The sequence below is a fragment of the Corapipo altera genome, unplaced genomic scaffold, assembly GCF_003945725.1.
Source record: "Corapipo altera isolate COAL_440 unplaced genomic scaffold, ASM394572v1 0, whole genome shotgun sequence".
NCBI lineage: Eukaryota > Metazoa > Chordata > Aves > Passeriformes > Pipridae > Corapipo > Corapipo altera.
This window is the reverse complement of record NW_020884872.1, coordinates 6,274,948-6,287,996: the sequence shown is the minus strand read 5'-3', so window position 1 is coordinate 6,287,996 and position 13,049 is coordinate 6,274,948. Positions and strand designations below refer to the sequence as shown.

General features: G+C 42.5%; 1 protein-coding gene across 1 annotated transcript in view; it reads left to right on the top strand.

Moving 5' to 3' along the window:
• The window catches only part of LOC113943730 (amine oxidase [flavin-containing] A-like), a 36,731-nt gene that overhangs the window by 20,230 nt on the left and 3,452 nt on the right, over positions 1-13,049 (top strand). The window contains exons 5-12 of the mRNA XM_027635920.1: positions 1,059-1,150; positions 4,078-4,219; positions 6,015-6,164; positions 7,379-7,538; positions 8,790-8,886; positions 10,405-10,458; positions 11,387-11,444; positions 11,877-11,974. Of these exons, the coding sequence (XP_027491721.1) occupies positions 1,059-1,150; positions 4,078-4,219; positions 6,015-6,164; positions 7,379-7,538; positions 8,790-8,886; positions 10,405-10,458; positions 11,387-11,444; positions 11,877-11,974 (851 nt within the window). The remainder of the gene's footprint in view (positions 1-1,058; positions 1,151-4,077; positions 4,220-6,014; positions 6,165-7,378; positions 7,539-8,789; positions 8,887-10,404; positions 10,459-11,386; positions 11,445-11,876; positions 11,975-13,049) is intronic.

The window sequence follows — 13,049 nt, the reverse complement described above, 5'->3', positions numbered from 1 at the left end:
GCTAGGAACTGTCAGAAATAGTAGGTCTTCCTCACTGAGAGGGGATTGGACTAGGTGACTTTTAAAGGTCCCTTACAACCCAAACTATACTATGATTCTTTGAGAGGAGACAGAAAGATCTGGAGGTGTCTAAGATATCTGAAGAAAAATGAGGTTGAGCTCAGTGTATGTACTTTCTCATGACAGAGAAAACCATTCCATGAGCTGAGATGAGAAGGGGTTTTTTTTCCCTTCCCTTGTGGCAACCTTTTTGAGTAAAGATGATTCTTTTTTTGTAGCTGCCTAAGCTGGGCTTCAGTTTGACTTCACAGTAATTTTATTTTTAAGATTCAAAATTTAAGCAGTATGACTGCAGCCCCTGGAGCATTATACTGTCTTTCAAATATTCATAAGTTACCTTATAATCTATCTACAAACCAAGGACTCTACCTTGTCAGAACCTTCAGGCATAACTAACTGTATTCCTGCGAAGTTCATTGGGTTTATCTGGTTATGCAGAGTCAAATTTGTGTGTGATGTTACACATTTTTTGTAAAATAATACATTTTTTTTAAAGATTCATATATATGGTAGTGTCCTCACATGTCATGGTACTTACACGCAAAGAACTATTATTAAGAATTTACCTGTCTAAAAATAATTCAGTAGTATCTAGACATCTTTTTTTTGCTCTGTAGTTAACAGAGACATAGGGGCCTTTGGATACCCATCTTGGAACTGACTCAGTCTCTACTGGGGAAAGAATTTCCCCCTCAACTCAAGACAACTAAATTGGAGTAGGCACCTCACTTCTGGAGAACTAAAGGCCAGATGAGTCTCATCATAAGGATATAGTTCATTGTTCAGACAAAGCCAGATTTTGTGATCATGGTACAATTCATGCCCAAAGGTGTGAATGGAAACTGTTCCATTTGGTGAATTTATTCCAAATGGATATCCATTTGCAGGGGACAAAATTAACTCCTGGTCAATATATCAATCAAATCTGTGCTACTAACTATGTCAAGGCAACGATAAAGTTCTGAATAATTTCTTGAATATTTCACCTCTGTCTCCAGATTCCTGTTGATGCACCATGGGATTCTCTGCATGCTGAAGAATGGGACAAAATGACCATGAAAGATCTGATAAATAAGATTTGCTGGACCAAGTATGTAACTCTATCCACTTTGAACCCCAGCTGCAGAATGATAGTGGCTTTCTGGTAAATTCTGTGATACAGCTGAGTTCAGCAGGGGTACAGGCAGTGAGAGATCAGGAGGTGCTTGAGGTGAGGTTTGGATTGGCTGGCAGGTGGCATTAAAGGTGCTGGAGAAGCCCAGGGTTTGCTTCAGCAGGCCTGTGCACACAGGAGTGACAGGGTGGGCTCTTCCCACCACGCTTTTACTTCAAACCATTGGAGAGTGTGTGCCTTTGGCGTCGGGAAAATCAGCATGTAAATAAAACTCCGCTTTGTAGACAAATAAAGGTCACTTGCAGGCACAGAAATGGAGGCAGGTGAGGGTACTTCCCTAGTCCCATGTCAGGCTAGGAGGAGTGATGTCCTCTGATTCTTGGCTCCTACACAGTGTCATGTGCATCTGCTTTTATTGTGTGAGCTGCATGGCATGTGCCACAGAGCAGGCAAGTGCCACTGGTGCATCGGAGAGCAGCCACGGGAAAGCAGCTTCCCTCTGCCTGCTCAATGCAAGGGGCAGTCTAAGGCCTGAAGAGTGGGGAATGAGCAGCTGTTTGGTACTGGAAACTCTGGATAAGTCAAAATGCTGCTCCTTGTTTCAGCAGTGGTGTCTGCTGGGCCTCTGAAACCCTTGCAGGGAAACAAGGGGCAGCAGAGGCAACCTTTTTTGTTGCCTTACGCCTCCCTGGTAGGTTTGTGCCTGAGCCAGGCCGGGTGCTCCGTGTTTCTCCCAGAAACCTGTGACTGAGCTTGCTCAGCTCTGCCTGTGGCTGTGCCCCCTCCCTGTGTGCCCAGGAAGCTGCCCTTGAACACCAGCCAGTTCTCCTGGGGCTCTTTGCCCTACAGGATAGTTTCCTGTGGGACACTGCGAAGCAGGTGCTCAAGGAGGATGAAATCTGCTCTTCCAAATTCCAGGGCTGCAATTTTGCTGTTTGTCTTACTTCTCTCAGGATCTTAAACTCCACAGTCTCATGGCCACTGCAGCCAAGGCTGCCCCTCACCTTTGCGTCGTCCAACAGGGTCCTCCTTGTTTGTGAGTAGCAGGTCCAATGGACCATCAACCCCAGCTGGCAGGAAGAGAGCTAAAGTGTTGTATCACCCATAAAATGGCCAGTGTGTTTTATGTGTCTGTAAGGGATCACATTGTATAAATAACAAAAGGAACAGTGTTCAATAAATTGAAGTGACAACAACTGGAAATTCTCTTTTCTTCTTTCCCTTTTTCAATCAATTCTTGTTATAAGGCAAAGAGAAGTGTGCCCATATGAACCCTCATATCCCTGTTTACTGTGCCAGCCCCTGTGCTGTTCTGTAACACTCTCCTCCCTCATATTCACTGTCTTTTATTTGTGTGGCTGTGCTTTGTTCACCCTTTCATTCTGACTGCAGTTTAGTGCTGTGCCTGCAGCTTCCTGACCAAAACTTTCCTTTTGAAATTTATTTTGATGGCTTAAATCTTGCTCCAGCTCCATGTGATATGTGGTATGGCCATTTGGACTTGCTCTCTGTGGCAATGTAGTTTTCTTTACAATCAGTTTTATGAGCCTTTTGCCTCCAAACTCGGTTACTTTGAAGTACCCTTACTGTAGCAAGTGCACTGGCTCTTCCTCTTCTCGTTTTTACTGTTCCTCTTAGTCAGGGAGCTGGTGGAGTATAAACAGAACTGTGTTTATAGTGATCCCTCCTGTAACAGGCTTCTATGCAAGGCAGCTTCTACTGCCAGTGGTTTTGTGGCAGTTTTAATGCATGTGCTCAGCTCAAACACATTCAAAAACTCAGTAAAAACCCATTTTAGATCTTCAAGCCAAGCCACATTTTTCTACGCATAGTTAAAAAACACAGTGCTTAAACAGAAAAGCCCTCCCACAGCATTTTTTGTATGACTTGGGCCCAGATTATAAAAGAAGATTTATTTGCCATGTGTCACAGATCAGCACCTTCTGATCCTGGAGACTACCTTCATATTTCTTAGGCCTGAACCTGCTACAACTGCTTAGTGTCTTGGTGCTTTTGGGATTGTGGCAGAGGGGTCTTGTGTGCAAGATGTTTTCATGTCCTGGCTAATGGGATAAGGGTGACTGGACTTCATACTGAGGGAAATAAGGTTACAAAAGTTTATAAGTTACATATTTTAGCCCAGATAATTTGCAAAGTTCCTTTCTTTAGCAGAAGATATTAAATTCATGTTGTTTTATGAAACTTCATCCAAGTCAAATTCTTTTTACCTTCTTTGCAAAATTATCTCAGTTTCTTTAGTAATCTGTAGCCAGAAATTAAAGAAATGTGAACAGGCAGACCTTCAGTTCCTGCTGTTGTATCTCTGTTTATGTTCAGAGGACTTGCTGTGGTGACCCTTTCCTTATATTTATGGCAGTGATTGCCAGTTTGGTTTCTCTGTCTGGCTTATTTACTTTTTATTTACTATGTCTGATTCTTGGTTTCACAAAAGATCTGTGCAGCACTTCTACATGGGAGATGGGGAGTGTCTTGGTTAGTTCAGTCCCTCAGGACCCTTCAGACCTTGGAATTGTTCTGCCCAGTAAGCTCCCCATGGAGGAGAAATGCAGAAGTTTCCTGAACTGATTACCAAATCTATTCTCCTCTTGAGAGAAATATTTGCTGTGATGAAAGGAGTAGCAGCTGGGAAACTATTTAAAGACATAACTGAAGTGAAATCAGTGGGATTTCAAGTTGAATGGGTAAATACTTTGAGAGGGAGGTGCTGGTAGAAACCTTTTTAAAAAGTCTCACTGCAGACTGAAAAATCAAAGAGATATAAATCATCTTGACTTTTCTAACTTTGGAAAAGCAGTCCTTATTGAGAATAACAAAAAAAATCCTGAAAGCAGTCAGGAAGTCACATTTCTCACTGTCTTTTTCTGCTCCTGTGTCTGATGCAGAGCTGTTAGAGATTTTGCCACCACCTTTGTGAACGTCAACGTCACGTCTGAGCCTCATGAAGTGTCCGCTCTCTGGTTCCTGTGGTATGTGAGGCAGTGTGGGGGCACATCCAGGATCTTCTCTATCACCAATGGGGGCCAGGTACAAAATGTCTCATATTCTTCCTCTTCTCTTGAAGCTATAGGGAGCAAGTAGAGTGTTGTACCCATCAAAGCCCTGCAATTAATGAAAAGACAAGAGCATTTGGCACTGGAGACAGTTTTGTTCTCATGGGGTGATACAGCCCTTGTCAACTAACCCTGTTTAATGAATAACTTTATTAGGTAGGCTTTGGGATAAATTGGGACTGTTTAAACAACTGGGGGGAATTCTGCATTCACTTCAGCACAATACTCTTGTTACTGTTGTGGTGCTTTTTTGCCAATTTATTTTCTGTGGTTACTTGGCACATTTGAATGTTTTCAAGAGTTCAAAGTAAGTGTACTTCAAAGTGAAATAGGGTGTTTTTTCAGTGTTGAAGCCTCTAACAACAAGAGCTGGACGTAGATAGCAAAAAGCCCTTCATTTTTGGGTCAGCTTACATGGCAACATTTTTTATGAGCTACTTCAGACTGTTCCTTCATCATGGCAGGTGTCTGGCTGCCTGGAGAACATCGTGGTTTCCATGTGATTGTTGTGGATGAAATTTCAGAAAAGAGAGGAGAGGTTTGTCCAAGTAATTTGGATGTGGTATGTTGGCACCCTCTATTAGCCTCCTACCTCAGTTAACACAGCCTCAGAAAGTATGTGCAGCATTTCAGACTTAAGCTACCAGCTGGAAAAGAGAAATTGCCTGGAGAGAGGCAGTCTCTGTCTACATCTGTCTGCTGGGGCAAGAATAGACAACCATGTGTCAATAAGGATGTCAGTGGTGCTAATGCTGTCCTGAGGAGGAGCCAGACCTAAGAGTCTTCCTCCTCAGAATCCCCTCAATCATGTTTGCTGTCCCACATCAGCAATGGCTAGACATTGCAGCAAGAATTAAAAAGAAAATTAATCCCAGGATACTCATAGCTAAACAAGACATGTGGAGAGGAGCAAGCTAGCCTGGAAAGAGTACTTCCTTCTCTTTGTGCCTAGGTGGAAAAAGTTGTCTTTGTTTCTATAAGGTTTCCCTCTTCCTTTACCCCAATTAATATCAGTTGAGTGAAAACACTAAGAGTTTCTGACTTAGTGGCCATGACAAGCCTTATAAAATTTTCTTAGGCAGCCATTTCAGTTTTTCAGCACAAGACTTCATGGACCTTTTCCTCCCTACCAGTACCATCATCTTATATGTAAAAGTGAGCTGCTTTGATACAGCACTGGTGGCTCATAGATAAAAGAGCATTTAGTGCTTCCCCTGAGCCTCTGCACAGACATCACAGGGAAATGTGTCACAGACTGCTTTTTTCCAGATAGCACAGTCTTTGTGTCTTCCCAGGGACAGATAAAGCCTGTTGCCTCTTGCACTTGAGACCAGACCCAGTTAAATATCTGTCTTGCTTCTGGGCTGGTGCAGTCTTTCACTGTACAAATGCAAGTTGGTTTCTTTGTCAGACATGAGGGTTTTGGTAGCACCGTGATGGGTAAAATATTAAAAACCTCTTTTGAATGAAGTGATATATTTATGCTAGCTAGAATACCTACATTAGATGTGTGTGTTCTCTAGGTTTCAAGAGCCTTTAAGCCATATCATTAGGGAAGCCATTGCAAAAGTGGTTTAGTCAGCAATAGACACTGAGGCTCAGGTTTATGCCCTCACTCTTCTGAAAGTCTGGGTTTCTTTATGCACCCTTAATTCTTGCAGATTTGGCCTGGAGTTTCGTGATGGTGAACAGACATCATATTCAACGTTGTTGTGATTAATGCTGTTGATTTTTTTGATTGTGTTTGTTTTCTCTTTTTTTTTTTTTAGGAGAGGAAGTTTAAAGGGGGTTCTGGTCAGATATCGGAGAAAATAATGGAACGCCTCAAAGGCAGAGTTAAACTGGAGAGACCTGTGATCAGTATTGATCAGACAGGTGATAATGTCCTTGTGGAGACTCTAAACCATGAGATATATGAGGTAATTCGATCAGAATAAAAGTAGAGTACGCATTTAGTAGGGGAATACATCTGCTGTAGCTCTAAGCCAGATGTAATCAGGAAGTACCCATTTGTGTGTGTCTATTTCTTGGACTATGCTGACACTCTGTGAAACCTGCTTTACAGCTTCGTTTGTGACTGGGTCTCTTTTTGGTGTTCTGCTACTTAGTTCCTGTCATTACTCTGACTTTTTCTGCCGTAACTTTTTATGCGTTCATATATTTTTACATTTTAGTTCTGCATTGCAACCAGTTCAAAGCAAGAGAAAATAACCTTCCTATTTCTATCTAAGTTTGTGGTTTGCAGCACAACAAAAAAGAAGACATTTCAAATACCTTGAGTAAGATTTTGCCTCTGTGCAGGGGTGCTATGAAATGCTCCATCAGCACATCATCACCCATGGCACCCATGGGGCAGCAGCTCCTCTGCATGCAGTGCCCAGCATGCTGTAGGAGTCTATGCAGTATAGTCAGGATCTGCAAGACCCTGTCTCACTGGTGACAGTATTTGGAGGATATTTAGAGAATGCTAGCAGAAAGGACTGTTTGACAGGGAAGCTGGTCCAAAGATGTCCTGGAGGAGGGACTCTCCTTTCCCCAGGGATTTTTAAGCCCAGGAGTTAAACTGCTGTCTGCCTCCGTTATGACTGACTGACAGTCAAGTTGGAGGAGATAGGCTTCCTGCACTCAGCAGCTCCACCAGCCTGAGAGAAGCAGTGTCATGATATAGTGTCACCCTGAGCCCTGAAACACAGCGTCCTTCCTTGCTCCAGTCAGACACAGAACCTGCAAGAGGGATGGAGCCTGTTCAAGAAACCTGAAATCACCATCAGTATAGCTTGTCCTGAAGTAGTGTCCTGTGAACATGCACAAACATGATTTTTTTTAGCATCTTATAATTTGGACAAATGTGTGTTGTATTTTCCTGGGGATGATAAAAGGCAGTTTTACCCATGCCATAAGATCTCTCTTGTCCCATTTTCCCACCTGTCATCAGCCAAGTTTCAACTCAGATCTGTTTGTTCCAGCTCCCTTTTTTTTTTTTTTCTGAAATGGCAGAATTATTTTGATCCCCTGGAAATATCTGTGTGGGAAAGCCATGTAGCAGATTCAGGTGTGGGAGAGATATTAACAACCATTAAGAGTGTCTCTCAAGGCAGCACCTTGTCCGTGCTGACTGTGTTCTACATTGCAGGGCAAATATGTGATCAGTGCCATCCCTCCAATCCTGACAACGAAGATTCACTACAAACCAGAGCTACCACCAAAGAGAAACCAGTTAATTCAGCGTTTGCCTATGGGGTCTGTCATAAAATGCATGATGTACTACAAGGAAGCCTTCTGGACAAGGAAGGGTATGTGGGGAAAGTGAAGGGCTTGGGATCCCCATGCTATGCGAATTTCAAAAGCTCTGCTGTCTATCAATCAGGAAATAAACCCAAGGGAGGGTTAAATATGCCAAATCCCAAAACAAAACACACAGAAAAATGAAAAGTAAAGCTCCTTAGAAAGGGTTACTCTTCCTCTGAGCTTGAATGCCTGCCTTGTCCCAAAGATGAGTCCAGAGCCAAATACAATCCCAAATCTCATTGTTGCTGAGGTGGGGTGACCAAGAAAACAAGCAAGATTTCCTGAGAAGCATTGCTGAAACCTGCATTGCACAGAAGAAGTGGACCTGCAGCAACAGCTGCCTGCTTCTCCCTGCCAGGGACAGAGTTAAGTCAGCCAAAGAGAATTTGCAGCAGATGACAAGCAGAGCTTAAGGTGTAAGCAAGACCTTTCCCTGGTTTTAATCCTCTGTTCTGCAGACTTGATATCTCAGAGGACTGGGAAAAGTAGGTTAGCTTTTTGTTCATCTCAAGACATTTTTTCCATGCTGCAATATCATGTTTTTCTCAGCTTTGGTTGATACCGTTTGCAGAACTATTTGTGTGAACAGATTAGTTTCCATTTCCTTTGTAACAATGCTGAGAGTGGAGAGAATATTTCTTAATCAAAGTAATATAATTTTTGCATGTTTCAGGGCATAAACTGGCCGTTGGGATTAGTCAGAAATATAGTCAGATTTATACATTTTTCTCTATGAGATTTTTTGCATGTTCATATGAAACATGTCCTAATGTAATACTGTATTACACAGTCCATGTTTCCACTGCATTACTGTTATTATGGGACAACTTTCCTAACAATTTTATCATCAGCAAAATCAATACTGAGTGTAAATTTTAGCCCACAGTGACCAGATGTGATTACACTGCGTTTTGTTTAGGCCAAAGTTGTTCATGGAATGAATCACTTTAGTTCTTGCTAGATCAGTTTATTTTTAATGTTTTTTGCCTGGGCCTGTAGCAATCGACAGGAATTCCTTGCTAAGTAATAATGGAATTTAAAAGACTTTTATAAGTCTGTGTACAAAATTTCTCAGAGTTAGAGAGAAGAGAGTAGAGAGACTGTTACAGAAACACTTCAGACATGTAGATATTATTGGTGACAAAGGAATTACTGTACAATTCCTTTTATGGATAATGTTCCTTGCTCGTTACTATCAGAAACAATGATCATCAACGAGTTTCTCTGACAATCCTCTGGGGGTTTTTTCCTCTTAGGTTACTGTGGTTCCTTCATCATTGAGGATGAAGAGTCTCCAATTGGAATAACCATAGATGACACGAAACCTGATGGATCTTTCCCTGCCATTATGGGGTAAAAGCTTCTAGCCCGTACTTACAGACATGTATTTCATGTTGTATGAGTGAGTGAAAGAAAGAGGTGAAAGGACCAGGCTACATCAGTGTTGCCCACTCCCGCAGCCTACATAGCTGGAGGAGAGCACTTCTAACAAGCCTCTTGTGCCTCTCTAGCCCATATAATCTTTTTGGTAAAGGCTCTGCTACAAACAGCCTCTCCAAAGGATATGGTTGGGAGGAAGTTGCTCAGTTCAGCTGAGCATTCAGTTCATGGGGGTTTTTTGCTGAGGATTGGATTTAGAAATAAATCCCTTCCTTACCTAGCTGTATGAGCCTGTATTTGGTTTATGTTGGGCTTTTTTCAGCACCTGGGCCAAAATGACAGTGCAGTGGTCCAAGGAATCCTCATTTGCTTCCTCTCACTGTTGAGCTGAGTCAGGACAACCACCCCAGCTGGTGGCTGAGCAGGGCAGCAGCTGTGCAGTGAAGAAATCAGGATTCTGAAGTAACTGACAAGTAAAAAAGTTACAGTTTGGACAAACAGATGGGAAAATATGTGGCAACATTGACTGGCTTTTAAAAGAGGTGAAAACAAATGAACAAACAATCTTTACAAATGTTTCCACTGTAATCTGAGGTAAGACTGCCAAGAAAAGGCCAATATAAACATCAGGCAAGTACTCCCTAAGTGACAGGGAAAGTTTACCACTTCTACTGAACTGTACATGTTTATGGCCATGTTCAAGGCTTAAAAACTTCCATGACCTGAGAGCAGTAAGCCTCCCACAAACCCCACAAAGTGAAAGGTTTCCTGCTTTCTTTTTCCTTGTGGATTTATACAACTTTCTAAAAGAGTGTAGGAACATACTTGCTCCCCTGGGTACCTCCACTAAGGTCAGATGAACTAATTGCCAAATCTGTTTCCTTCAAGATGAATAAACATTAATCTCCGTTCTTCCAGGACTGGTCAATGACACTGTGCAGAGCTTGTCAGAGCAACAGGCTTTCATCACTTACTAACACCAGATGACACAGGCAGTGGTGTGTTCAGCTGCCTGATAGACTTCTGAAGCTCAAGAAAACTTGGGGTCTCAGTCTTTTTGGATGAGACCTAAATATAAGAGGGTGGGCAGCGCAGGTCTGGTTTGCTGGACAGTGCTGTGTCTCTGCCCACTTTGGGTGCAACTTTGCTGTCGTGAATCAGTGGGGACAGAGAGTTCATTCCCACAGAGCAACATGAGGCCGGTGCTGGCAGCTTTGAGAACACTTGCAATCTGCAGCTTTCTCATCTGGTAGCTGCCAGGCAGCCCTGCACATCTGCCCTCTGGGAATTCAAACCCTCCCTTTCAGTTAACTCCCCAGGGTACCCTGCACAGGTCTCTTCACCTGTGTGACCTGCAATTATTAAGTGCCAAGGTATGATGACAAAACGTCAAGCACATCCTTTTTTTAGAGTCATTTCAGGCAAGAGCTTGCAAATCAGCTGGGGAACTGGCGCTGTGTGATATTTATATGCCATTTTTTTTCTTTTCAGTTTCATTCTTAGCAGAAAGGCTGGAAAACTGGCCCATCTCAGTAAGGAAGAGAGGTAAGAGTTCAGAAGCTGTAAATATTTCAGAAGCAAGTTGGTTCTCTGGGATGCTTCCCTGCAGGAATGTGTGTGAATATGTGTGTGCATGTGCACATACGCACACACTCAGTGCAACTACCAACACTGGAAACTGGAGCAAGAATTGAGCTTTTAGCATAAACAGGCCTAGATACTAATGCTAATATCCATCCAGCTATGGATATTTCTAAATTTTCAAGTTCTGCCCACTCTTCCATGCTATGACTTGTCAGCTCTGCATCTCTGTGTGAACTGAGAAGATTTTTCCAAAGGTGTTCCCAGACTGCATCCCCACTGAATGATGCTTCACCCCAGGGATATAGGGAGCACTGACATGTCTAGTTTTGGGTCTCCTTCACATTCAGACTGGGTGATGAGGTTTTTGAACTTCTCTGTTTACAAAAGTATAGTTTCTCCATTAGTCAGTGAAATGAACAAACAGTACTTTCTAAATGTGGCTTTTGGTACTGTGCAAGTGAAACAGGAGTTCTGCTTAGGAATGTGAGTAGTATTCTTCAGTTCATATTTTATTCTCTGCTGTAGTAAATCTGTAGGGATTTCATTGATTTATAGTGCTTTTCTTCTGGTCTTACACCAGTGAACATGAAAAAGAATTGGCTCTGCATCCCAAAATAACTGTATGAAGATTTACTTTTTTAGACCTCATTGCCAAAATCAACCTTTATTTCCCACTCCCTGGGTCCGTTTTGGATGTAACTTTTAGGCATCAGCATTTGAAATATGTATGCTAAGATTAGAACTTGAAATCAGACTTTAAAACAAAGCCAAACACAACTTTCTTTCCAATATGTTGCAATAAATTTGTTTAGTTTTTTATAAGGAGAGCAAGAGCTGAGAGATTTTTTCCCTCCCTTTTTTTTCTGATTCTGATTTTATTTTCATATAGGAAAAAGAAGATCTGTGAGGCATATGCCAAGGCATTGGGAATGAAAGAGGCTTTACAAGTAAGAAATGAGTGCTTGTTTTCACCTCTGTTGTACAATAATGTTGCTTCTTTGTTCTAGACAATGAAGCCAAAGTTCCTGGCACCTAAAATGTGTACCTAAAAATGCACGTTGTGCCATACAATCTGTACGCCCAAGGGGAGGGCAGCAGCATCTAGTACAGGAAGAAAAGAACTGCCAGTCTCACTCTGTACAAGAAAAGAGAAGGCAGGGCATGTTTTAATTTGTCCTGTCATTTCCCCATGGGAGGCTGCTGTTTCTGTAAAAGCAAAAAAATTTGTTTTGTGCAGATGGATAGCATTAGCCAGATGACATGGCACTCCTTTGATAGGTCTTCTTAGAGTGGTTTTTTCCCTCTTGAAAAGAAATCTATTCTTTATTTCCAATTTCTCTGCCAGTGTTTCACTCTTTAATGTCTGCTGATACTTACAGCCTGTGCATTATGAAGAAAAGAACTGGACCATGGAGCAATATTCAGGGGGTTGTTACACAACCTACTTCCCACCAGGCATAATGTATTCCTATGGAAGGTAAAACAGAGAATGCTTTTCTTTCTAATTCACATTTCTTAGCTCATATGCAGTGATATACCTTATGCAATAAAATTATGGCATATGTAGAATATACCTCTTTCAGCTCCCCTACTCCCCAGCTAGCAAGGATCTTGTTATTCACTTGAACAACAGCAGAGTTTCTCTTGTGACTTTCAAGGAAACAAAACACAAAGTCACAAAGGGACTTGCTAGAGGCACAAAACCTTTCCCCACTAGATTACTTACAGTATTTTGTGCTACACAGTATTTGCAGTGGATCCCTTTAAAGCCTAGTGAGACCTGGAGGGCACACATGAAGAGTCTCTGACTCCACTGACTGTGTAGGTGGAGCAGCAGATTCAGGTGAAGCCCAGGAGCTCCTTAACGTGTCCAACATGGGGTTACATGCTGTGTCCGAGCAAAGATGCATGTGGGAAGAAGTTATCTCATGCACAGACTCTTCTGTTGTCATTTATCTGAACACTTGGGCCTCTGGCCTGGGGAAGCTGGTGTCATACAGACAAGGAAAACCTAATTATGGGTTAGATGGGAGCCCTTACACCAAGCACATCCTCAATGGGAAAGGGAGCTCGTTACCTACAGCTGGGCTGGCCGGGGTGCTTTTGCAGCTTTACACATCTGAGGCACTGGCTTATATGACCCTACAGGGTGAATGCAACTCCCTGAATGCCAAGGCCTTCAGCTGCCATCCCCTTTTGGCAGGACTTACAGCCAGACAAGTCCAGCCTCCAAATAGAAGCAGATATTAGTGACCCGTCACTGCAAAAACATCATTCACAGAGTTCCTCTGTAATGGCAGGATAACAACAAACCTGTCATGCAGAAGACATAAATCTATCAGCTGCACTACATTTCTGGAGTCTGGTAGGATTATCCCTTATCCCAGCACTAAAATAAGGCCTGTATTACTTAGCTCAGAAGTGAGGCAGGCTGATTTATGCCTTAGATTTTCTCTGCCTCAGATCTTGAGTTCTGTGTACAGAAGCAAGTAGGTGGTCGTGCAGGGACAGCCTATTGCTCCGTGCTCCCCAGCCCAGGGCTGCAGGGATTC